Here is a 25,655-nt window from a genome sequence, read left to right on the forward strand (position 1 = left end):
GTTCTTTAGGCCTCTTTATTCTCAGTTTCGTCAGCACTTATAAAACCAGACTGGAGGCAGAGAGGCCATTCAGGAAGGCTCCTTTCCCCACCCCCAAACTCAGCCAAGGTCTGATAGGTTGGCCTGCTCCCTGTGGAGGGGACTCTGAAGGTGGGGTGGGGGCAGGGGAAATTGGGAGCTAGGCCAGGCCTGCTGGGCCACCCAGTCCCCCTGCAAAAAGGGGAGCTGGGCCTGGAGAGGGACAGGAAGTAGGACCAGCCCAGCCCTCCTGAGTCCTGGGGGTTCTCCCTCTCCTGCTGACATTCTAGGGCTGGGACCCTGGCTGTCCCTGAATCACCCACCCCCATAGCCCCACCCTGCTTCTACTTCTGTATCCCCACCCCCACCCTGTCCTCCCTAAATATATACAAATGTACAGGGGGTTCCATCCCTGCTGGGTGGGCCCCTTCTTCCATCTCCCTCTCTCCTTTCCTTCCCTCCCCTCCAGCCCTCCCTGGGCACCAGCCTGGGGGTGGGAGGTGTGGACAAGAAGGACCCTTGTGCAAAGTAGCTGGCACCAGAGCTGGTGAACTGAGTCCCCACCCTCCCAGTGAGCACCGCCCTCTCCCCCTCCCCTTGGGTCACGCCCTGGCCTTGTGTCCCAGGATCAGGAGGAGACTGTTGGGGATCCTGGGAGGGGTCCCAGACTCCTGGGTCTTTTTAGACACAGCACCATCCTAGCAAGCAAAGTCTTCAAAGAGGCCTCCTCGGGGACCAGGAGGGTGGTGGTGGTTGGGGAGCAGGCCGCTGGCTCCCCCACCCTCAGCACAGCCCCGGCTTGGGCATGGACTCTGCAAGGTAAAGAGGGAGCGGGACGTGGAGAATGCAAGCCCTGCCCCCATGCCCCGCCGCCCCCCCCCCACCCCGCAGCAGCCAGCGTTTCCTTGCCCCCTAGGGTAGGGGCTTCCAGGGAACCCAGGAAGAGCTTGGCCGGGCTAGTTCAGAAGTTGCCGAGGCCTTCAGTCCCAGGAGAGGGCACCGGCTGCACTCCGCAGAGCTCGCCCTCACCTGCTCCTTCAGCTCCTGCAGCCCCAGGGTGGAGATGCCCCCAGTGGAGGTCCGCAGGGGGGTCTTGGGACGACGCCACACCCGCTTCAGTCGGTCCCAGGACACCTTGGGGTTCAGAGTGAGGGGACAGCAGCGGGCTCAGGAAACTTGGTAGAGGAGAAGGGCAGGCCTCACCAGGTCCACCTTGTAGGACTTGCTTCCCCAGCAAACCCCCATTAGGACTCCCCAATCCTCCCCACCCATCCCCTTCTCCTGACTCCTCAGCACCCCCTAGCCTTCCAGCCAGTCAGGAGACCCTGGCCAAGAACCCCAGCTTTGCAGCCAAGCCAGCTGCACCAGGAAGACTGTACTGCCCCCTGCTTTTCCCACAGCCCTTCCTCCCACCCTCCATGCCCCCTCTGGGTGGCCCCCACCAGGCCCCCATCCCTTGCCTCATAGATATAGTCCAGGATCTCCAGCAGGGTGAGGATGCTGGCCCCGATGAATAGGCCCATCTGTCCCCCGAGGTCTCCTGGGGCGCACAAGAGCAGGGTCAGAGGCACAGGCTGGGCTCATCTGCCCCCATGGAATCTGGGTCAGGGCCTCGTCTCACCCAGTAGGGCTGACAGGCCGTAGGCCGCTCGCTGCTCCATGGCCTCGGAGGTCAGGGCTTCAAAAAAGACATCAAGGACCAAGAAGTTCTCCCTGTGGAGACAGGAAGCAGGGTGTCCCTGTGGGGCCATCCTGATCTGAGTCCCCTGCACCAAGAAGCTGGTGACCACCCTCAGACTCCCAAAGGCTGTGAGGGAAGACAGTCCCAGATGCATGTCTGTTTCATATTTTGAGGGTTAGCCAAGGGCCTGGGAGAGCAAAACGAAACTCCTGGGCCTGGGGGCACCTGGGTGGCTCAGTCGGTTGAGTGTCTGGCTTCAGCTCAGGTCATGATCTCACAGTTCATGAGTTTGAGCCCCACATCGGGCTGTCTGCTATCAGTGTGGAGACCGCTTTGGATCTGCCGCCCCCACCCCCTCTCTGCACCTCCCCCTCTCGTGCACTCTCTCTCAAAAATAAACATTAAAACAACGAACACAAAAATAAAAACAAACAAACAGAAACCTCCTGGGCCTGAAGGAGCCCCTCCTGCCTTCTGTAAGGCAGCAAATGGCATTCACTCTGTATCATCCCAATACCTCTCTAGAACTTTCAGTGGCTCCCCTTTGCCTAACAGTACACCCCAAAATTCTTTTTCCAGACTTCCAAGACTGCCTGTGATCTGCACCTTCTTATCTAGACTTCTTTCTTATCTGCTTCTCTCCACACAGCCTCCCCACTGCTCAGGCTGGTCTGTATATGATCCCACAGTTCTCTAGTTGGGATGCCTCTCCCCCACCCTGTCTCCTCCTGTCACACACCCAGGGTCCTCAGAGGCCCCACACATGCCTTCCCTGCTTCACCTGCCCCGCCCATTAATCTCAGCGGAGGCCTGACGATCAGTACCTCACTATCAAACGTGGCCTCACCCACAAATTGTGGCAGGAGCTTTGTGGTGTAATCACCTCTGTCCCCACAGGACCCACACCCTGGTACCCTGGCGCCCACAGGATGTTCAGCCTTTGTAGATTGACTGCAGGGGACCAGACCCAAGACTCAATGAGGCCTCTCCTGAAGGCCACCTTGTCCCTCTCCCTTGGCACAGCATTCTCTCAATGTGCATTTAATGGCTCCCAGGTTGCTTGGGGGGTGGGGTGGGGGGTTGGGGAGACACAAGCAGAGGGCTGTAAAACAACCATTAAGTGCAATGACCGAGAGAGGTACAGAGTGCTGTGGGGGCTCAGAAGAAAGGCGTTTGGATCAAGAAGGGCATCCCTGGAGGTGGGGACACAGGATGTGATTTGGGGGATGGGTAGGGATTAATTAGAAGAAAGGGATCGTGAAAGGCATTCCTGGCAGAAGACTCATTAGTAAGAAAGATACGCCCAATCCCAGTCTCCATCATGGACCAGGCCTGTTGCAGGTGGCCTCTACTAAAGACACACACACACACACACACACACACACACACACACATACCGTATGTAGGTTTCGTTGCGGTTGTACTTCCTTGCCAGGTACCGGGCTGAGCCCCTGTTGGGGATCCTGACCATGGAGATTTCTTTCCCGTAGCGGGTCAGGTTGCAGGGAGTAGGGCAGAAACACGGGCCCTCGGTGCCCCCACCCAAGGAGTCTGCAACACAGAGGTACCAACTGCAGTGGCGGGGGGGGGGGGGGGGGGGCAGGTGGCCCAGTGGCCCACTGGCTGCAGGGAGAAGGCATAGGGGCTGTCCTGAGGCAGGCAGGTCCTCACTGAGGGCCTCTACTGGCCACCCTGGCACTGCCTAAGGGGGACTGGCTGGGAGTTCCTTCCTGGACCAGCTTCAGACCACCTAAGAAAGTGGGTGAGGGCAGAACCCCCCAGCACCCTCCTACAGGCTTATCTTTCTGTGTCCTAGCCCTTTGGGGCTGAGGAGTCCTCATGGTGCAGACGGAGGACACAGCCCATCTGTCAGAGCCATTCACACGAGATCTCAGACACACACGGGGCTTGGAGAGGATGCCGGATGAATGGGATTATATGCATGTTTTCACATATGCAGATGGATGAGTGGGTGGATGGGTGGACAGATGGGCAGAAGGACAGATGCTATGTTTCATATGCTGGATTTTCTTTGTTCCCCCCTTCAGATCCACTCTCCACTCTCCTCCACTTTTCTCTGTGTCCAGGAGGCAGGTCTCTCTGCCAAATGCATTACCTAGACTCCCTTGTCTTCTGGCTTTGGGTTGGGTTTGGCCAGCGGGAGACCCCAGCAGGGTCAGAGAGCAAGGAGGGGAGAGATGCCAGGATATTTCTTTCCCCAGCTTCCTCACCACCAGGCCATTGGTTGGCTGAGACTGCTTCCCCCTCTTGTGGCCGGAGTTCCCGTCCTCTGGGACAGCCACACGTCTCTGCCTGGGCCCCAGAGGCGCTCCCTTCCTTTACCCTGTAAAGCAGCAAATGGCATTCACTCCTTATCATCCCAGTACCTCTCTAGAACTTTCAGTGGCTCCCCATTGCCTAACAGTACACCCCAAAATTCTGGACAACTAAAGTCCCTGCTCACACATCTGCCCCTTCATTAAACACTCTCCCACTGCCCCTTTGGCCGACGCAGTTGGAATGCGGGACAGAGAAGGTCTCAGTTCCACTTCCTGTCATGTCTCTCCTTCCCTGGGGGCCCCATCATCTGGATTACTGCAGTGTTCACCTGACTGGTTGCTCTGCTTCTGGTCTTAACTTCCACCATCCCTTCTCCACAGCTAATCAGAGTCACCTTGATAACATCAGATGGCATTCTTGCCTTGCCTTAAGCCATTGTTGGCTTCCCAGAGCCTCTTCCAGTCTTGCCTCCCCCCTCCCCACCTCCTGTGTTCTCTGCCCTCGAGCCACACTGACCTTTCCGTGATTCCCCTCCCAACTCTCTTTCCGGCTACAGATGTTTAGCACTGAACTGTTCCCACTGCGTAGAACATGCCCCCCCCCTTTTCACCAGGCTGACTCTTCCACACCCTTCAAATCTCAGCTAATCAATCTATCACCTCCTCCAAGGATCGTCCTGCCTTCCCAGGTGGAGCTGCACGCCCATCCCTGGGGCCTTGTAGCACCCCTGTGTTTCCCCTATCCAAGGACCAAGGCTGTGCCTGTGCCAGCACGGTGCCTGCTCACAGCCCTGTTCCATGAGGGTGGCCTCTCGTTCCCACTCTCACCTCCAGCACCAGCCCAGGCTGCCACCATCTGCAGAGGAATGAATGGATGGATGGATGGATGGATGGAGGAAAGAGTGAGTGAATCGCAACCCAGGTGAGACCTATGGCCAGATGGGGTTTGCCTTACCCACACTGATAGCAGCGCATGTTTCCTCAGACCAAGAGAGAAGTCATTTCGCTTCCCCAGAGAGGGTGAGCTCCTTGGTGGAGCCACAACAGAAACCCAACCCTTCACTCCCAGTCCTGGTTTTTCTGCAACCCCTACCCTGCTGCCTCCACTTACCCAAGTGTCCACACCTGCAAAGTCCTCAGACCCCCTGGAGGTATGGGATAAGGCTCAACCCTGGAGGGAGCGTCCAGGGAGAGAATAGGAGGAAGGGGGCCAAGGCAATGAGGAGAACAGCAGACAGGGGGGGTGAAGAGGGAGGCGATGGAGAGGCAGGGGAGGGGAGAAGGCAGCACGGACCCAGTGTGTGGTCGGCACACTCGATGTAGATATTTGGCGGGCAGATGGTCTCATTGCCTGAAAGGAGAGAAGATTATTCCTGGAGTCTATGGTTCCACCCCCTCTCCCCCACCACGCTCCCAAATGAGGGCACGCACATGCGCGCGCACAGACGTACATGTTTGCACATCCCTGTACATGCATGAGCGTACACATGCTCGTGCATGTACGCCCGAAAATGTACACATGCATATGTGCATCAAACGAATGCACATTGCCTGCATGCACACATGCACACACATCTGTACGCATGTGTACCAGCACATGCACACAACCGCCTCAAATACACAAGCCCCAATGTACGTAAGCCCACGTATGCAGCAGTGCGCATCAACAGGCCCACAAACATGCATGCGTGCATTGCCATACGCACACGTGAAAACATGTATAAAGTCCCAAACACGTACGCATACACTCACGTGAGTGTAGACACGCACACATGTTGTTGTACACATGCACTTGCTCGTGCACATGAGCAGTGTTCTGTCCCTGGAGGTTCTGGAGCCTGGCAGGGTGGCACGGAGGGCTGGCGGGAGGGGAGGGTGCCCACCTGGCATGTGCACCATCCGGCAGTGGCAGCGCTGAAGCACGGCCTCCTTTTCACAGCGCAGCCGGCAGGCAGACACGCTGTAGGCTGAGTAGCCCTGAAGCTCAGGCTCCCTGAGCCCGCTCTCTGCCCGGCAGTTGCCCCAGGGCTGGGGCAGATAGGTCAGCTGCAGAGGGGGTGCATAATGGGGTCATGCCCAAAAGGCCCACCTGGCCCTCCATTGCCCACAACCTCAGCAAAGTCCATGGGTGGCCTGGTGGCCTGTGAGCTTCTGGAGGGTAGGTCTGGTCAGCATCCCCTCTGGGCCCAAAGACCCTGCCCAGTGTCCAATCCAGGGCCCAGCTGGAGGTGCTCACCCGCTGTTCCTGGCAGGACACGAAGGTTTGGAAGCCTGGGGACACGCCAAAGCCCAACTGGTGGATGTAGGGTGGCTCCTCTTGGCTATGGATCTGCACTCGGATGCCGGCCTCAAACGATGTCTCATCTGCACAGTGGAGATGCGGACCTTTGGAAACCCCTCCCAGGCAGAGGGCCCAGGCTGGAGCCCCCAAATCGGTCCCTGTCCCTTTCCCTGCATACTTGTCTCTCTCCAGATGGGCAGGTATTCCTCCTGCTGGATGTCCAACATGATCTCCAGGCCACTGCCCATGCCCCCAGCCCGACTGGGCAGTGAACTCTGTGGATCCGCGTTAAAGGTATAACACTTCCCATAGCGAGTATACACCTGGGGCAGGGGGGGTGAGAGAGAGGAAGAGAGGAGGTGAAGCTAAGACAATTCCTGCAGCTCAAGGCTCCCTGTCCTGTGAGAGGGCCCACCTGCCTGGACATCGCTGTCCAACAGCAACCACTCTACAGCCCAGCCTCTTCCCTAAGCTCTATATTTTCTACTGACATCCTCTCTTAGCTGATTAAAAGACATCTCCAGCTTAGAGTATCAATAGCAGAACTCTTGCGATCTTCTGTGCTCTGTCCCTCTGATTTAAGGGCCCCACCATCTACCCCATTTCTCAAGTCAGAATCTCTGACTTTTCCCCCTCTCCTTCACTCCTACATTCAATCCAGAATCTGAGCTGGGCAACTCTACTCCTGAAATCTATTTGGAATCCAAACACTTTCATTCCATCTTGTGTCCCCTCTTTCACCAGCATCTCCCACCTCACTCCGGGCTCCTAACTGGTCTGCCTTCAGCCATCCTTGCCTCTCGCTCCTGGCACCCCCCCCACACAGCAGCCAGAGTGCCCATTGTAAAGTACAGGGATCCAATTGAGTCCCTTGCTGGCTTGGAGCCCAACGTTCCCCAGAGGATAAAGCCAAATTCCTTCCCTAGCCTGAAAAATCGCCATGTGTCATGACCTCTCCTGCCACTCTACCCCCAGATCTCAGTGACAAATTCAAACCTATGGGGCACCTTTCCTTCCTCTGGTCTTTGTTCATTTATTTCTCCCTCCTGGAATGCCACCTCCCCCCACCTTTGGCATGGTTAGCTGTCTTTTAAGTCTCAGCTTAAGTGCCCCCCTCTTCATTTTTTAAAAAATGTTTATTTACTTTTGAGACAGAGACAGAGCGTGAACAGGGGAGGGGCAGGGAGAGAGAGGGAGACATAGAATCTGAAACAGGCTCCAGGCTCTGAGCTTTCAGCACGGAGCGGACGCGGGGCTTGAACCCACGAACTGTGAGAGCATGACCTGAGACGAGATCGGACGCTTAACCGACTGAGCCACCCAGGCGCCCCAAGTGTCCCCTCTTCAGACACACGCACATATACCACATACACACTTAGGGTGATCCTCCACAGGTGTTCATCGGTTTGCTCAGTGTATACCAAGACCTGATATTATCTCGTTTATCTGGTTGTCTCCTTGTTCAGTGTCAACATCTCCCCCACTGAGGTTTATGCTGCACAGCCGTGGGTTTGTCTGGTGTCCCCAGCACTGGCCCAGCGGGCGGCACGAGGAAGGCTTATAAGCAGTTACTGCCACACCGAACGAAGCTCTTTTCCACTACGGAGGGTTCCCAAGAATGGACACCAGATGGCGCTGGCGTCCCGGAGATGGATACCGAAGCCCCGCCGGCCAGGAGCTGCGATGGGGTCGTTGCGCAGCAGCGGGGGAGCGGGGGTCAAGAGAGAGGCGGAGGCAGGTGCCCCGCTGCCAGGCTCACCCCACAGAGACGAGCCCCCGGGTCAAACCCATCACAGGCAGCACCTTCCCTGGGGGCAAGGGGTCAGTGCCCTCAATCACTCTCGTGCTCCCTCTCCCCTCTCCTTGGAAACATTTCCAGCTGGTAAAAGCTGGGAGAAAAGGCTTGGGCGGTGTTGGGGAAAAGATATCCTAAATGCCTAGCTTCAGAGAAAGGGTGTAGAAGGGAGAGGGGCTGGGTTGTGGGCAGTGAGAAGGATGATTTCTAAGAACTGGGGGCCTGGGGCACCGTTGTCTGGGGAGCAGGGTTAAGTCTTCTGTCACCCAAATATCCTCCCTGCAGATCCTCAAACACGTGTCTAACAAGCACCTTGCAATTTACAAATCATGGCTACATCCACCCCCACCCCCCCACCCCCATTTCATGCACTCAGCAACTCTGATATGGATAGATTTAAATTACTTGGCTTTTATAGACCAGGAAACTGCAGCTCAGAGAGGTGATGTGACTTGCTCAAGGCCACACAACCAGTCAACTAGTCGGTAGGAGAGGCAGAATTCATCTGGATGCAAGACTTGAGCTGTTCCCACAACCCACAGCTGCCTCCTGCCAACCCAAGCCCCAGCTCCCTCTCAGTCCCACCAGCTGAAATGAGACAGGTGAGAAATGAGAGAGGTGAGTGATTTAACACCCGTCTGTCCCCTCCCCCACCACTTCCTCCTTCCCTTCCATTCCACTTCCGTACATCTTCCTCACTTTTTTTTTTTTTTTTTTTTTTTTTTGGAAAGCTAACCCTCTCTTTTGGGATAAGGGGTCAGGGATTACCTGTTTCTAAGCCTTTCATTTTTTTTTTTTAATTTTTTTTTAAACGTTTATTTATTTTTGAGACAGAGACAGAGCATGAACGGGGGAGGGTCAGAGAGAGGGAGACACAGAATCTGAAACAGGCTCCAGGCTCCGAGCTGTCAGCACAGAGCCCGACGCGGGGCTCGAACTCACGGACCGTGAGATCGTGACCTGAGCCGAAGTTGGCCGCTTAACCGACTGAGCCACCCAGGCGCCCCTAAGCCTTTCATTTTTTTTTTAACGTTTATTTATTTTGAGTGAGTGAAGGGTGGGGCATGAGCAGGGGCAGAGACAGAGGGAGACAGAGAATCCCAAGCAGTCTCTGCACTGTAAGTGCAGAGCCCAAGGTGGGGCTCGAACTCACGAACCATGAAATCATGACCTGAGCTGAAATCAAGAGGCTGAGCCACCCAGGCGCCCCACACCTTCCTCATTCTTTGTTCTCCAGATCTGCTGCCCCTCAGTTCATTGTCCCTCCCTCCTGCTTCTCCCCCTGACCAATTTCTGGGTTCCAGTCCTTGACCCTGTCTGTATCAGCCTTGCCCACTCCATGCTGCACGTCTATCTGTGGGGCAAGAGTAGGCATGGCTGACAGTCCCAGAGCATTCGCTGTGCCCAGGCACTGACTAAATGCTTAACGTGCTCTTTCCAATGGAATCCTCACATCCCCCTCTATCAGATGAGGAAATTGAGGCTCAGAGAGATGGGTTGATTTACCAAGGTCTCCAAGATCATTGCTTCTCAAACTGTATTGTACACAAAGCACCTGGGGACCTTGTTAAAATGCAGTTTCTGGTTCAGTCGTGTGTGTTGGCAAGGGGAGGCGGACAAGACGGAGATTCTGCATTTCTAACAACCGCTGGCACGTGGACCGTACTTCAAGTAGAAAGGCCCAAAATGAACGGGTGAGAGTCCCGTAGGTCAGCTCCACTTTAGGTCTGCGCTCTGACAACGTGTTACTGGAAGGAGGGGAACCCGGAGAGGGGCTTGGTGCAAGATTCCTGGGTCCCCAGGGCGGGTGGGAAGGGTAGATGGGCAGAATACGTAAGTATTTGACTCAAATCTCAAGGCAGCCACCCTCTTCCTACTTCGGGCCAAGAAGATGCTGGAATCAGCTCTTACTGATGCAGCTGGTTTGAGTGTATGCTCCAGCTGAGAGGCCAAACAAGGCGCGGACTGTATGGGGGACCCGTTTAGGTTTAGCGAGCTACCCCCCACCCCCGTTGTGCAGCACCGCCCCGGCGGCTCCCCCTGATCACCAGCAACCGTCACGGCCTCTCCACAGCTCAGCCTGACCCAACCCGAAGGACTGTGGACTCCCCGCAGCTGAGAGGCTCAGAGCCCATTTCGGCATGCGCAGACCCCAGTACAACTCGTAGAAGGTGTGAGGTGGAGGGAAGGAGCGCCAGGTGAACCCTACCAAAGGTCTTGCACTATGGTGCTTTTGACTTATTTTCTCCTTTGAGAAGGGCTCTCCTTTGCCTTCCGGACGGCCACACGAGGAAAGTATCGTTGCCCCCATTTAATGGTGAGGAAGCCCAGGGAGGGAAAGTGAGTTGACTAAAGGCACACAGCCAGTAAACGACAAGAGATCCAAACGGAACTGAGCCCGGTGCCGAAGCAGAATTAGCGCTATAAAACACCTGGCGGGTGCGTATCCGGTGACTAAATGACTCTGGTAGGCTCCTGACCCTGGGCGGGCCTTGGGCAGCCTCCCTTTCAATACCTCCAGTAAGTACACACAGACCATTCTGCATGACACTGAGCCCGGCCCTGTGTGGGGCAGGGGTAACCAGGAAGACTTTGACTACAATGGCTTTGGAGGGGGGGTGGTTACCTGGCACCCCTGCCCTCGAGGGGGTTGTGCAGAGTGGGGGTGACGGTGGGTGGACGCGCTCCGGGTCTGATGGAGATACTCTGCAGGGAAGGGACAGGCCAGACTGGCAGGGCCGGGCCACTTGCACAGCCCAGGTCAGGCCCGACCGCTGGGCAGAGCAGAGCGTTGCCCCGGAGACGGTCCCCGGGCCAGGCAGGCAGCGGCGGGTGGAACTGCCAGCTCCTAAGTGGCAGAACCCTGGTGGCGGCACAGCCCACAGCCTCTTCCATGGAGACGGCACGGCCGCTCTGCCTCAAGGCCCCCCAGGCTGGTCACTGCTTTCTTCCCCATGGACTGGCCCAGAAGGAGGGAATGCATACAGGAGAGTCCAGGGCCCCGCAGCGGAAAGGGGCAGGTGCTAGGCTAGGATGTGCCGGAGTGGGCCGAGGGTCTGTCTCCAAATGACCCACTACCAGCCCTCAGCCTTAGGGGCTCAGACCCCTACCTCTGTATCTACCATCTCAGACCCCTCCCATCTCAGACCCCTACCTCTGCCTTTGGTCTGCACACCCCCCCCCACGCCCCCCCCCCCCCCCCCCCCCCCCGCCGCCTCGCTTTCTGCCTTAGCTCCTGGGTCCGCCCTCCTGACCCTAGGCTGAGCACATGGCCTCCCAGAATCCCTCTGGGCCCGGGCTGAATAAGCTCCTAGATGGGAATCTGTCTGTGCTGCGTGTGGACCCTTGGACCCTTCCAAGGGTCCTTTCTTTTCCTTTTGGCCAGCCCTCCGCCTGTCCCTCTCAGACCAGCCCACCCTTTCTTGGCCTGGACCCTGGCTTGAGTCTGACTCCCTGGTCTCTGTCCCTCTGATCTCTGTGTCTCACGGCCCTTCTCTATTCTCCTGGCCTGCCTGTCTTCAGCATCTGATAAATTATCCCATCTGGCCTCTGTTTCTCGGTCCCTTGCCCTCTGTCAGCCAGCCCATCCCCCTGGCCTCTGTCTTCCTCTCCCATTGGCCTGGCTGCGCCCTGTCCTTTCCTTTCCTTTGCCCTCTGCATCTGCAGCCTGTTTATCCTAGCCGAGGTGTCCAGTCCCCATCTCTTATCTTCCTACTAGACTCTCCCCTGGGCCTGAGACTGCTGCTGCCAAGCCAGGAACCCTTCTCCGGGCATGCCCCCCTCTCCTTCTCCCTGCCCCCTCCTCCAGGTCTGCCCCGGACAACATCAGAGGTTGGGAGGGATCTGTCCTCTCTGAGCTCCCTACTCTGAGCCGTGGCTCCTCACAGCCTCTTGGGTTCCATCTACCCACAGCTGCCATTTCCCCCAGGAAAGCTCTCCTTGGCTGGCTTGCATGCACCCCCAGCCCTCCCCACCCCTCATCCTCCCTGCAGTCACGGAGCCCACGGGGTTAACAGGCAATTAGCGGGGCCAGGGCTCAGAGCTGTGGGGGAGAGGGCCAGGGGCCTCCAGGAGATAAGAAGCCAAGCAGCCAAGGCTGGGCTAATCCCAGAGCTAATCTGCAGCCTAGGCTTTTATCTCCACTGCCTTCTGGGCACCCTGCCTCTGCTCAGGCCCTGGCGCCCTCCCCCCAACTTTTCCATAAGAGCTTCCTCCTGCCCCACATTCCGTCAGCCCTCCCCTGATGTGGTCCAGGCCTGGGCCTCTCACTCAGGCCTCTGGAATGAATTCCCTTTAACCCTGTGGTGCCCTGGAGTCCGTGGGGGTGGCCAGTGGAAGGGGGTGCGTCTTCACCCGTTCTGGACTGTGAGTAACACCCCAGGCCGAACAGCTCTTGAAACAACACTCAGGGGTGGCCCAAGTGTCCAAGTTCAAAGGCTCCTGCCTCTCTACCCTCCTCGATGGGGAAGGAAGAGGGCATCATCGTGCAAAGGCCACAACAGAGGGGTGGCAAGGTATGTATCCAAGGGCACATAGGAAGACGGGGCAAATTCAGAGTCCAGTCCCTCTCCTCCACTGGCCCCAACACTGTCCTCTAACCCCCCCTGAGGGGTCAGCAGACCCTGGTGCCAGCTTCAGCTCTACCACTGACAGCCTTGTGTAACCTTGGCTAGTACAGTGATTTATTGACTTCTCTGGACCTCAGTTTCCTCATCGGTCAAGTGGAAATAGAAATTCTTGCCTGACTTATTTCATAGGGCGGTTGTAAGTGTATGAAAGAGGCATCTGCAGAGGGAAATAATATACATGAGTCCTCAATATTAGTAACAAGAGTGTCATAGAGACCAATAAAACCTGGGGCAGAGATCGACCACTGGAGGGGGTGCTGGAAATGGATACACATATCATAGCTTCATAACATGGGGAAAGGGGCACGTGTTTTGGAATCCTACAGAACAGGGTTCAAATCCTGGCTATGCCACCAACCGTTGACAAGTAACCTTGGGTAAGGATGCATGATTTAATCTCTCTGAGCCTAGGATTGCGCATCTGTGAAAGGGAAGTGGTAACTTCTCCTGAAGTTAGTTACGAGGATTAGAGATAAATTCAGAGTGGGGTGTGGTAGGGTGTTCCAGAAAGATAAGGGAAGGGGTATGGTATGGGGTATAGATTTGTGAATGGGACTTCTTGCCAAATGGTGCAGCTCTTTCTTTTTCTCTTTCTTTCTTTCTTTCTTTCTTTCTTTCTTTCTTTCTTTCTTTCTTTCTTTCTTTCTTTCTTTCTTTCTTTCTTCCTTCCTCATTGAAGTATACTTGACATTGGTGTAGCATTTTGATCTTGGATTCCCACTGGTCCCATTTTCAGGGCACCGTGCACCTTGGTAAAGGCTCTCCCAGCAATTTGGGAGAGACTGTGTTTCTTAGGGGATGGGGCTCTGTCAGAGTGAACCACCCGCCCCGGCACAGGGATACGGCTCTCCTACCGGATGAGAAGCAGCACTGAATGAACAGGCCTGCAGCCCAGCCTGGTTCACATCTGAGGCCTGCCTATATTGTCTGTGGGATTCGGATTCAGTCATTGAACCTCTCGGATCTGTGTTATGAGGTAAGAGATGATATACATAAATCATAGCAACATCTAACATTTATTTAGTGCTTACTCTGTGTCGGGCATGGCCCTGGGCACTTTATATAAATTCACTCCTTAATTCCCACAAAAACCCTGCATTAGAGGTCTCTTAACCCCATTGTAGAGACAAAATACTAGAAGCCCAAAGAGGGTAGGGAACCTGCCAGGGTCGCATATCATGGCACAGCAGGGTACCAGGCAGTCTGATGCCCAAGCCTGTGCTCATATCCACTGTGTGATGATACACACCTGTCACAGCACTGGCAAATAGTAGGTGCTCAAGAAACGGCAGGTGTTAAAACAGCATTTATGTGCCCGTCACTATTCTTTGAGGCTGTGCACTGTGTCAGGCACTGTGCTCGGTGCCGGGGATGGTTCAGAGAACAAAACAGACAGTCTCTGCCCTGAAGGCGTTTGCTGTCTGGCTGCAAAGGGATTCATTCATTCAAAACGTGTTTATCGAGCCACCTACACTATGAGGCAGGTGCACAGCAGCCAGGAACAAAATAGAACAATCACACGTATAGGCAGATCATTACTGCCTGGGACTATTGCTGTGACGGGAATCCCACAAGTCCTCCGGCAGGGGGACTGGGGTTGGAGGGTAGAGCTTCCCGGAGCAAGCTCACTCACCCGCACCGGAAGGGCTTGGGTTCCCGTCACACGGTCCAGACCGGAGAATGCCTACCCCCCACCCCCCCACCCCCAAGCAGGCCTGGCCTCCTCCCCTACCACACCCCCACAGCCAGCCAGGTGCTTTTCAGAGCAACCTCCTCCCCAAGGTCGAAGCGCGCCCGCTCCCAGGTCCGGGAGGAAATGGGAGCAGTGTTTGTTCAAATGTAAATGTGTGAGCTGCGGTGGAAGAGAAGTAGGGGGCGGTCAAGGCCGCGTGACTCCAGGCCGAGGTCGCTCTGGGAGCCAGGAGAGCTTGGGGCCGTAGAAGAATGCGGTGACTCCAGGAGTGCGCCGCGTTTCCACGGGAGAGGAGCGCGCAGGGTGTCCAGCACGCAGGTAAACCCGTAAACCTGCTCCCAGGTAGCTACCACTTAGGCCTTAAACCCTAGAAAGGCAGTTTTCCAGGCGAGAATATTTTTAATTTGTAACGAAGCCCTTGCCTGACATTGCCGCCCCTGGACGCAAAGTTATTCGTTAGAGAGTTTTGTTGACACAGTGCGGCACACACCCACGGCCGGGCGGGAGTTCCCGGGCCAAGACTGAGCAGGTGGCGGTGGGTGTATGGGTGTGCGCCCCCCACCCCAGCACACGCACCCGGGCATCCGGGCCGGGCCCACCCGCACCCCGAGGGCCGCACCCACCGCCGCGCGCTCCCCGCCGCCCCCTCCTCCCTCCCGCGGGGCAAGCATCCATCACCGCGCCCGAGCGCCCTCCCTCCCGTCTCCTCCGGGCGCCTCGGCTCTCCTCCCTGGGTTTGCCTCATTTGCATTCCCCCGGCTCCCGGCTCCTCGGCAAAGTGACCTCCGCACACAGCAGAAGCCAGAGGCTTCCACCGCGGAGGGAGACACCGCCTCCCGCCGCCCGCCGCGGCCGGGGAGGGCCTAGGGGGCGCAAGCCCGGACGGCAGGGCGGGGGCCCGGGGGAACAGTTCTCTGGGGGCAGCTGGAGGGCCCGGGAGCGGCGGGAAAGGCCTGGGGCCGAGGGGCGCAGACGGACTCCGATGGGATTTGAACCTCAGGTCCTCTGTGTTGCGGGAGTGGAACGTGGAGGTCAGCACCGGGCCCGCGAAGCTGCGCCCCGACAACCCGCTTGGAACCTGGGGAGCCCCAACCCCGTTTCCCTCCCCTGCACCCCCACTGGAGAGGGGCCAGCCCTACCGGGCAGTCTCCCAGGAGTCCCCAGTTCCCCCCGTGGGGCCTGACCAGTCCCTGTCCCCGCTCCCCTGGCCTGCCGAGCCGCCTCCCCTCCCCCCATTTGGTATTTACACCTTTCACACATTTGTAAGCTATTATCCTGTCCACGCTTAGTCACCGCTGAGCCAAGCGCCACGGATTTAGTTCCTTTAATCTTTCCTCCTAAATCAGTCCTCCATTTCCCCTTAATCATCCCGTGGCTCCTCTCTGAACTCTCGCTGCCGCCTCGGCTGCTGCAGCCCATGCCTGTCTCTCTGGAACTGCTCCCCCTCCAAACCCAAACGGGTGTCCCAAGGGCATGGTGAACGTTAGAGGGGGCCCGGGGTTGGATTTCCAACGCTGCGGGTCCCCAGCTTGGGAGCCAGGGGAAGAAGTGCAAACACTCCCCCCACCAACCCCTTTCTGGAAACACACAGCACTCTGAACCTTCTCCTCTCCACCCTCCTTGTCTCTGTCCTCCTCCCACCTTCCCACCCCCATTCATCTGGATTCATCTGGATGGCTCCAAGACCCTAACCCTCAGGTCTCCTGACCAAGGTTCTGGCTGTCCACCCCCACCACCCCACCTCCCGCCACGAGAGAGGTGGCATTGCCGAGAGCATGGAAGGACAGAGCAACGCTGATAACCCACCAGCCTGAGGCTGCCCTCCTCCCCTCTCCAGGGTGACTGTCCATCTCTCCTTGACCACCCTGTCTCCACCCTGCACTCACTCCCGCCCAGTGGAACCCACTGACTCAGGGGCCTCAACCTGAGCAGCGCTGAAACTCAGCCCTCCTAGTGCTCCCTGGGATGCCCCTGCCTCCCTGCCACCCATTCCTGTTCCTTTCTGCCCCCCAGCCTGGGACTGGCAGGGGCAGCCCTGCCGCCAGCCACAAGAGGGAGAAGATTCCTCCCTGGAATCCAAAGGGCAAGGGTGGGAATCCTGCAAGGAGCATGGGTAGGGGAGACAGAGGGAGGACAGGAGGGGGATACTGGGGCCATTTCTTCAAATGCTAATCAGCATCTTCCGGCAGTGCCACAAGAAGCTGAGCTGATAATGAGCCCAGCTCGGGGCTGATTCCTGATTAATGAAGAGGCCACAGGGCTGCTGAGTGGGGCCGGGTGGGGCAGGTCCCTCCTGGCCCTCCCCGCTGCCCTGGAAGACCAGTCCTCTGCAACAATAACAGCCCCCGCCCTTGGGTGCTTGGCCACACCACTTGAATCCCCCACCACCAATTCCACTTGTGGCCAATGGGAAGCAGCCAGACTGAGGGCACCGCCACCAGGAGGGCCCGAGGGACAGCAGCCAGCTCTGGGGCAGGTGGTGGGGAGAGCAAACACTGGGTTCTGCAAGCTGTGACTTGTAGGTAGCCCTCAAAATATTTCTTAAAGTCAGGAAAATTTTTATTCAAATCATCAAGACTTGGGCTTCCCTGGACAAATTGGAAGACCCTGCCCCCACCCCCAAACACTGGGCATCCCCGACCCGGTTGTGAGTTAGCTGGGGCTGAGGGACAGCAGCTCCCCTCGGGGATAAGTGATCTTCCCTTCTGCTCAGACCCCACCCTTCCCTAAGGTGTGCCCTCCCCTACCTGACCTGCCTGGCTCCTGAAGGCAGGACAACCCTGAACTAGATGTTGAACTAAATGTTCTCAAGATTCATGCCTTAAGAGAGGACAGGGCAGAGGGGCTGGACAGAGGGTGAGGGTAAGAGGTAAGCTTGTCTGGTAGGTAAGAGGCCTGCGCCAACCTCAGAGGGAAGCCCGTCCGTTCCTGAGTAGAGGGGGCAGGGGGCAACCCTCAGGCCCTCAGGAGCCAGCAGCCAAGGTATGGAGTTGTCACGCTCATGGGGTAGCCTTCCCACAACCGAGGAGGCATGGCAGAGCTGATCAGTACCGCCCTGACCACACCAGGGAAGGGAACGGGCTTAGGAGGAAGCCGTGAGCTTCGGAGGAAGCTGGGATCGAAGGCAGGGGATTGCCAGGATCTGGCATGGGGGAGCCAGGGAGGGCTAGAGGGCCGAATGCATGCTGCCCCCCTGCCTCTAAGCTGTCCTGGCTGGCAGCCGGGGTGGGGCTGGGAGAGGAGGGAGGAGGGCAGGGAGGGGGACTGCCCAGCTGGAAGAGGCCTTGTCTAATTGTGCCTGATTAGTAGAGAGGAAGAGAACAGGGCGAGTGATTAATAGTCACGGCAGTCACCAGCGAGTGGGGAAGGAGGGTTGGGAGGGGGAGGGAAGTCTGAGAGCCAAGAGGGAATGGGGACAGTGAAGTGCCCACACGTCCCTGGTCACCTGCCCCTCCAGGGAGTGGCTGGACCCCTGACGACCCACAGAGAGGGGCTGCATCCTACCCCTGCCTCCTCCAGGATTTTCCACCTCCCCCACGCCTCAATTTTCCAGACAATAGAATGGAAGAGAAAAGACTGAGGTCATGTCCTGCACCTGGGAAGAAAGGTTCATCGGTTCATGTGATGTCAACAGACACCTCCGTGTCTCCAGACCCAGGCCCTATCCTCAGCTCAACCTGGGACCTCAGCCCAGATCGTAGACGCCAGAGCTTCCAACCAGAGCCCACACCTGCCACCCATATCCTCTGGCCCCGGCTGGAATTCCTAGCCCTGCCCAGTCCTGCAGTCTGAACCTAGTTCCTGGGTCCACTGAGAACTGTGCTGTCCACCACGGTTGCCACTACCCGCGTGCGGCTATCTGAATTGAACAATTCATTTTCTCTGTCACACGAATCACATGTCAGATGCTCAATGGCCAGTGTGGCTGGTGACTCCCATGTTGGACAGCACGGATACATTTCTATCATCCCAGAGATGTTCTGTGGGAGAGCACCGATCTGGAGAGAGTCTGTGCACACGCATGCACGCACGCACACATGCGTGAATATTTGGAAGGGGTGGGTAACACGGGAATGCTGTGACAGGGGAGGGGAGGGGCTGGGCCTGAGGATCAAGACCGGGGGAAAGACAGGAGACGGCAAATAGCAAAGATGCCTGCATGTGGGTCGGCAACCGCGGGTGGTGCTGGGAATCGACAGGTAAGAGAGCAGGAAGTTGGGGCAGTGGCACTTGCAATTGTGGACTCTTCCAGAGGACACACTATGTGCACGCCAGGCAGTGTGCTGAGTTCTTCTCGGCCATCTTTTTAATCCTCTCAACTGCCCGCCTTGTTTAAGTTCTAATATTGCATTTACTGGATGTAGAAACAAACGAAAGCTCACGGAAGCTTTTTGACTTCTCCAAGGCCACACAGCTTAGAGGGGAGAGCCGAGGTTCAGATCCAGACGGTCCGGCTCCAGAAACCACACACTTGACTGCTCCGCCATACACTCCCCAGCTGAGAGGAGAAGCTGAATTTTAGAGCCACCCTTGCATTTTACAGCTAAAGAGATGAAGCCCAGGGAGAGAGAGTGATTTCTGCCTTCGAGTAAGTGGGCAGGCTGAGAGCAAGCCCCAATGGGGAAAGTATGGATGGGGCTCGGAGCACCAGGGTGGGGGGAGCAGATGGTGGTGGGAATCGGAGGAAGGGAGAGAACATATAGGTGGTGAGAGCAGGAGGCGAGGTGGGAGTGGGTGGGTGGGTACGAGACTGAGTAAGGAGCGGGAAGGGAAGAGGAGAAGGGACGGGGTAAGCTAGGTGGAAGGAAGCATGGGTGGAGCGGTGAGTGTCCCCCACTGCCCAGGAGCTCTTTCCTCTCTCTCTCTCTCTCCCCTCCTCTCCAAACCTCCCAGGTCTGCCTCACCCCGTGAACCTTCCCAGCCCTCTTCCGCCCAGAGTGGCCTCTCTGTCTGGGCTTTTACTACCCATGGACCTCTTTTGGCAATTGATCCTGGCAGCTCAGGACACCCACCTGCATGGCTGGTTAACTCTTGCATGGTTCGTTAAGCTTCTGAGTGTCCCTGTCTCTGCTCCACCAGGAGAGTGTAGGCTGCCTGAGGACAGGGACCGGGGACTGGGGCTTCCCTTCTTTGTTCTCCCCCCGCACCACCGAGCAGGTACACAGTAGGCACTCAGAGCTCCTGTTGATTGGGCGAGTGACTGGGAGTCGGTGAGGGGGTATTAGGGAGCGTGGGGGTGAAAGCGACTGCAGTGGTAACAGAAGCAAGAGCAGCAGCTTAGGGGACTGGGGGAGGGCACATTACCCAGAGTAAAAATAGGCTGGAAAATGTGACATTTATTAACTTGGATTCTGGAGGAAAGGTCACAGCAGAGTGGGGAGTGGGAAGGAGGAAACAGGGAAAGCCACAGAACACACGTCCCAGCCCCTTCCCCAAAGCCTGTCTTTGTCACTGACCATCTCACCACTCACACCCTGGCAGGTCCCCTGCCAGCGGATCCCCGTACCCGTCTCCCCACCATCGATCCCACCAGGAGCTCCGTGTTCTTACCGCAGGGTCTGTTGTGGACCTCGTGTCCTCCTGAGAGACCCCTTGTGTTCATCTCCTGCCCCTTCTCTGATCTCACCCTGCGGTACACCCTCATCTTCCCCACGGCCGTGCGGCATGAACCGCCATCCCAGCCCGCACTCCCAGACCCTGGTGAATCTGCAGCAGACTCAGCCCTCGAAGGCCACGTCCAAGGGAGAGTTACGCTCAGCAGACGGGGGATGGGCAGAAGGATATGGGGTCTAGACTGGGTGGGAGACAGGGAACGCAGGCTCTAAAGGGGAATTCCTGTCCCCCAGTGCTTGCTTTGCCCCTCCGCCCTTCTTGGGCCTGCCGCATCCCCAAAGCTGAGACCCACAAACTTCTGTCGCCCTCCTGTCTGCAGCCCCAGGGTATGAAAGGGCCCGCTGGACACCCATCCTCCCCTTTAGCCATCCTCAGGATTCCCAGAGACTCCCTGTTCACAGATCCTCCGGGCACCTCCTTTTCCTAGAGCGAGGCAGGAAACCCTGCTTCCCTCACCTTACTCTCCCCTTCCCCATCTCTCCCTCCCCGCCACCCTCCTTCCCACTGAGGTTTCAACACACTTCCCCTTTCCTTTCTACCCACACCCACCTCCCCCCCCCCCCCATTCCCTGCACAGGGACACAAAGCTCCCATTGATTTCTGCCCCAACAACACCTGCTGGGACTGGGCTGTGTCTCCCTCCCCCCAACTCTGAGGGGTGAGGATGTCAGACAGAGGGGCTCCATGGACCCAGAAGTCCACATGCACACTCTCTACACCTCACCTCCTTCTTGAGGACTCTCGCAGTCCCGGATTTGGGAGCAGTGATTTTTCCTAGAAGAGGGGTGTGTGGCCACACAAAAGCCCAGTGCCCCCCCACCCAGGACGACCCCTCCTTCCTGCCCCTTCCTCCATTTCTACACAACTGCCCCCACACCCAGTGGCAGGAGGACCCAGAGGCTGCAGGCATGGGTAGCGGTGAGAGGAACCTAGTAGGGGCACGTTTCCTGCTGTACTGAGGCAGTGAGTGAGCGAATGGGAACCTGGGCCAGAGGAAGGAAAGCGCCCTCCCCATCCCTGGGGCAGGCCACTGGAGGCTGGCTGGAGTGGGCACCATGTTGGCGCCACGTATTTGCATATGCACTGGGCAGTGGTAACAAGGATGTAAACACACATGTACACAATGCTGGGAGTCAACCGTGCACCGGGGATCTCTAGCACCAGGGATAATAGATACCCTGTGAGTGTGGGTGAATGGAGCACTGACTGACAGACAGACAGACAGCACACAAGACACGCCCCCTGAGCTCACACCTGACTGTGGGAGGTGTGCATGGGAGGGCAGCCCAAGCCGACACTCCAGATCTCAATGAGAGAGAGTGTGTGTGTGTGTGTGTGTGTGTGTCTGTGTCCACACACATGTGAGAGATGGCACCAGCAGTCCCCGCATGGGGCGCAGGGATCAAGATAGATGGGTGGGGGGCATGACAAAGGGGATGGCATCCACAGTGTGACCCTGTCCTCGTCCTCAGCAGCTAAGTAAGAGCTGGGATCTGGGCATAGAAATGGGTAGCTCTCGGTGTGTGGGTGTGCAGGTGTGCATGTGAGTGTGGTGACAGGGACACTGAGTATGAGAGAGGGAGCGCAGAAAACTGTCCCTGAGCAGTAGGTGTGTGTGTGTGTGTGTGTGTGTGTGTGTGTGTTGCTGGGTTGCAGTGAGGGTGAGCCATGCACATAGGAGTGAATAAGTGATTCTCAGTGTAAGAGCCAGAGCCGGGCAAGGGAACAGCAAGAACCAGGAAACGGAGGGAGGGAAAGGGAGAGAGGCTGGAGGGGCAGCATGAAAGAGGGATGTGTGAGGGAGTCTGTGAAAGGGGGTGTGTATGAGAGACACAGAGACAGAGAAGAGACACTGGCACCCAGTGTACACGAAGATCAAGATCGTCTCTATCCAGCCTGCCGGTCGGGCCAGCTCCCCAGGAGGCAGCCCTGAGTCCCTCTCTTGCTGGAGCCCCCCAGACACCCCATCCCCAACACCCTCATTCAGTGGGGAGAAGAATCCAGAGGAAAAAGGGAACAAGAGATGAGTGGGGGTCAGTCGGCCCGGCCTTGGCACGGTGCATCCCTTCCTTCCCTGCAAGCTGCCCGGCTTCGGGGACCCCGGGCCCACTCCGGGCCCCCCCGGGCCCAGACCTGGGCCCTGCAGCAGCAGCAGAGCCGAGAAGAGGAGCGGCCGCAGCAGCGCCAGGGTGAGCCCCTAGGAGTGTCCCCTGCTCCACGGCTGGGGAGCTAGAGGGAAACACCGGGCTTGGGGGAGACACGAGGCCAGCCTCTGGTGGCGGAAGGAAGGGAAGCCCTGTAGAGCCCTGTTGAGGATGCCCCTGCGCGCCACTTCCCCCCCCCACCCCCCCACCGGCCTCCGGCCACCCCAGGCCGGGCGGGCCAGCTGGCAGGACTCACCACAGAGAAGTTGCTGGCGGAACAGTGGTGCCCACTGAAGTTGCAGCTCTTGAGCATGTCGGCAAGCTGGTGGCCAGTGCGGTTGAGGATGTCTACCATGTCGGGCTCGGGGTAGCGCAGGCCGGCGGCTCGGTGCCCGTCCCGGTCTTTGGGGGGCAGCCCCGTCAGATTGGCCAGGTGGAAGATGTCGGCGTCGCTGAGCGCCGAGTGCCGGAAGCGCGGCGTCGCTGAGCGCCGAGTGCCGGAAGCGGTTGATGTTGCAGAGGGTGACGGCCGGGAAGCCAGCCACCGGGGCTGGGGCAGCAGGGTCCATTGCCACCAGGTGAGGCCGGGTCAGGTAGCCCCGGGCCAGGCCAGCCGCCTGGTACAGGAAGGCAGCCAGCGAGGTGAGTAGGGCCAGTGCCCACAGGGTTCTGCGCAGTCCATGGGGGCCTGGGCCACAGGCCCGGCCCAGCCCGTGCAGAGTGCTGGTGCTCGCAAAGGTGGCCAGGTCCCGGGGGGCTGCTGCCCCCCGTGCAGCCCCCAGGAGGCTTTGCTCATCCCCTGCCTCCTTCTCCTTGGGTTTCGCATCCTCCTCTGCAAATTTGATTTTGCACACAATCTCGATCGGCATCTGTCCCCGGCTGCTGGGACTGGCCAGAGCCTCCCTGCCCCTGTCCCTCCCTGGCCGGCAGCCCCCCGGTGCCCTCCGGAGTGGCGGTGGTGGCAGCGGCCGCTCTCCTCAACTCAGGGCAAGCGGGAGGAGGACAGGGACAGGGTGGGGGCCCGAGGTGGGGGAGTCACTCCCACTCCCAGCAGCTCCGCAGCCCTCGTGCTGCCTCTGCTGCTGCTGCCTCTGCTGCTGCTTGTCTCTCTCCTCGATCGTCTCCTTGTGGCTTCCCTTATCAGCACCAGCACAGCTGTCAGCCCCTGCGTGTGTCCCTGCGAGCGAGCGAGCGAGGGAGTGAGCGCTGCTCCGCCACGCCGCGCAGCCCCAGCCGCTCCGCTCAGCATGTGCTCCGGAGCCCACCCCGTGCTTAATAATTCAGGACATGTCAACAGCGCTTCACCGGCGGCACTGGCGGCAGGAGCCAGGCCAGGGGCGGGGGCAGCCCCCAGCCCAGGACTGGGATCCCCGGCCCCCGCCTTCAACAACCTTGTCGGGCTGCCCCCCCGCCCAAACTCTTGTCACGCCCCAGGCACTCACGGGGTCCCCAGATGGCCCCACTCCCAGGCCACCCAGGGAAGAGATCTGCACCCAGAGTCCTCAGCTCATTCTGCCACTTTTGGGGGACCACACCCAGGCTCAGCCGACTTCACCACCCCCCCCCCCGCACCTCCCTGACTCTTGACTCCTGACCCCAGCACCTGGCCACCACCTGTCCCCAACTACCCCACTCACAGCGGCTTCCAGAAACTCCTTGGGAGAGCCACTTGTTTGAATGAGGGAGGGGAGGGCAGAGGAGGGCAGGCAAGGCAGACAGGGGACATAGGTGACTCCACCAAGATTCGTGACTGGCCTGGACCTTTGCTCCTGAGCTCAACATCCACCTTCCCCCCCACCCCCTCCTGGGATGCTGGCCGCCCCCTCCCCCGCCCCCAAACTCAGTCATTCCTGTGTCTGGGACAGAGGGCACCCTGGCTGACTTGAACATCTGTGGCCACATTTTTCTTTCCCAAACGCTTCCCAAATCCCTTGCCACACCTGTCTCGTGGGTGGGGGAGGGTGTTGGGTGAACGGGCCAAGGAGCAGGGAGGAGGTGTGATGGGTGGAGGAGAGGGTATGGAATGGAGGGAGAGGAAGAGCCCAAATGGGGATTTGGGAGGGAGGAGAAATGTGCGGGCTTGGATGGGGAGTACTATCTCAGAGGCGGAAGCAGGGGGTGGCCGGCAGAATAGGGCAGGGGCACCCTGGTGAGGCTGCTGTCTTGCCGAGGGGAACAGGCATGTGGGTTGGTATGGCAGGCAGGGGTGGGGCCCCAGTGGGAAGCCCAGGAGGAAATGCCTTGGTGCTCCCAGGCTGGGGTGGTCACAGGGAGCAGCTTGTGTTCTGGGGGGGGCCGCATGAGAACGTGAGCCCTCATGGGGGAGGAAGCACTTGTCCCCCAGAGGAAAGGGGGGGCTGATTAATCGGGGCACTAATGAGCAGCAGGGAGAGGAAGCTCAGAGGGGCGGGGGAGGCGGCTCCATCGATCCGAGCCGCGGAACCAGCAGCTGAAAAAAAAGTGAGAAGGGAATCGATCTGAGGGAAACGGCAGCTGCTGGGGATTAGAGCCCGAGGTCCACCCGCTGCCCTGAGGCCACCCCTCCCCTGCGTCAGGCCTGCCCTGCCAGTCGCAGCCCCCGCCTGGGCCCAGAGGAGGGGCCCACGGGGCGGCTACCCCGGGGGTGGGGGTAGGGAACCACGGGGGCCACCCTGGCTGTGAGACCAAGTCAGGCCCCATCAGTCACCGTCGCCCCAGCACAGAGCCCACCAGCCCCCTGCCCTGGCCACCCTTGGCACCCTGCGGTGTTGTCCCCAGCCTCTCATCAAAGTAGCTTCCTGGGGGCGGGGTGGGGGACTGCGGCTGGGCTTCCCCACAAGCCAGCTCCCCCAAGCTGGGAAGACGAGACCCCTGGGGTCAGGGCTGCGTCTGGCGGCCTCCCAGAGGGGAAAGTGGGGATGGCACTGGAAGCAGCTGCCGAGTTAGCACTCCGAGTCTCCAAGTGACCACAGACAGTCCCCCTTTCTCTACCCCCTACCCAGGCAGCCCCCTGCCATGCTCTGCCCTCCCGGCTAGACTCCTAGGCTCCTAGACTCCTAGACCCTTCTAGTGCTTCCACCCCACCTCCTCCTCCCCCAGCCTCTCTTCCCCTTTCTCCTAGTATTGATTTTTCTTTACCGGTTTTTTTTTTTTTAAGGTGATTTAATTGCTTTTTTAAGGTTACTTCAGTCTGGGGCTCTGCCAAGAAATCAGGGAGCTACTCCCCAAGCTCTCCCCAGCACTCGTTGCTACCCTGTACTCAATGCCTAAATTGCCCTGCCATCCACTGAGATCATGGGGTCATACTCTTTTAACATACTGGCCTCCGTCATCATCAGCCCAAATCACACTCCTCTGGAGGGCACAAAGTTGGGGGGTGGGTGGAGAGGAGAGTTCAGGCCACGGGGAAGTAGAACTGCATTCACTCCCCGCCAGTGCCCCACAGCCAGCTGTCTCCAATTGTCCCCAGGTCCCCATCACCCCGTCTCCCAGACCCCTAGGAATCTGGTTACGCTTGGCGAGAGTCCCCCTTCCACATCCCTGC

At 58.4% G+C, this 25,655-nt stretch overlaps 1 protein-coding gene across 1 annotated transcript; it reads right to left on the reverse strand.

Moving 5' to 3' along the window:
- Positions 1-23,675, reverse strand: ASIC4 (acid sensing ion channel subunit family member 4). Its single transcript, XM_058703774.1, has 11 exons — positions 22,639-23,675; positions 22,389-22,607; positions 6,438-6,582; positions 6,215-6,342; positions 5,862-6,024; positions 5,273-5,329; positions 3,097-3,250; positions 1,640-1,731; positions 1,479-1,558; positions 1,048-1,152; positions 1-830 (listed from the first exon to the last, which is right to left on the reverse strand). Exons 1-11 carry the CDS (start codon positions 22,999-23,001, stop codon positions 717-719), a joined length of 1,620 nt encoding a protein of 539 aa, XP_058559757.1. The 5' UTR covers positions 23,002-23,675; the 3' UTR covers positions 1-716.
- Positions 23,676-25,655: the final 1,980 nt, after the last annotated feature.

This window comes from Neofelis nebulosa, chromosome 2 (assembly GCF_028018385.1).
Source record: "Neofelis nebulosa isolate mNeoNeb1 chromosome 2, mNeoNeb1.pri, whole genome shotgun sequence".
Taxonomy (NCBI): Eukaryota; Metazoa; Chordata; class Mammalia; order Carnivora; family Felidae; genus Neofelis; species Neofelis nebulosa.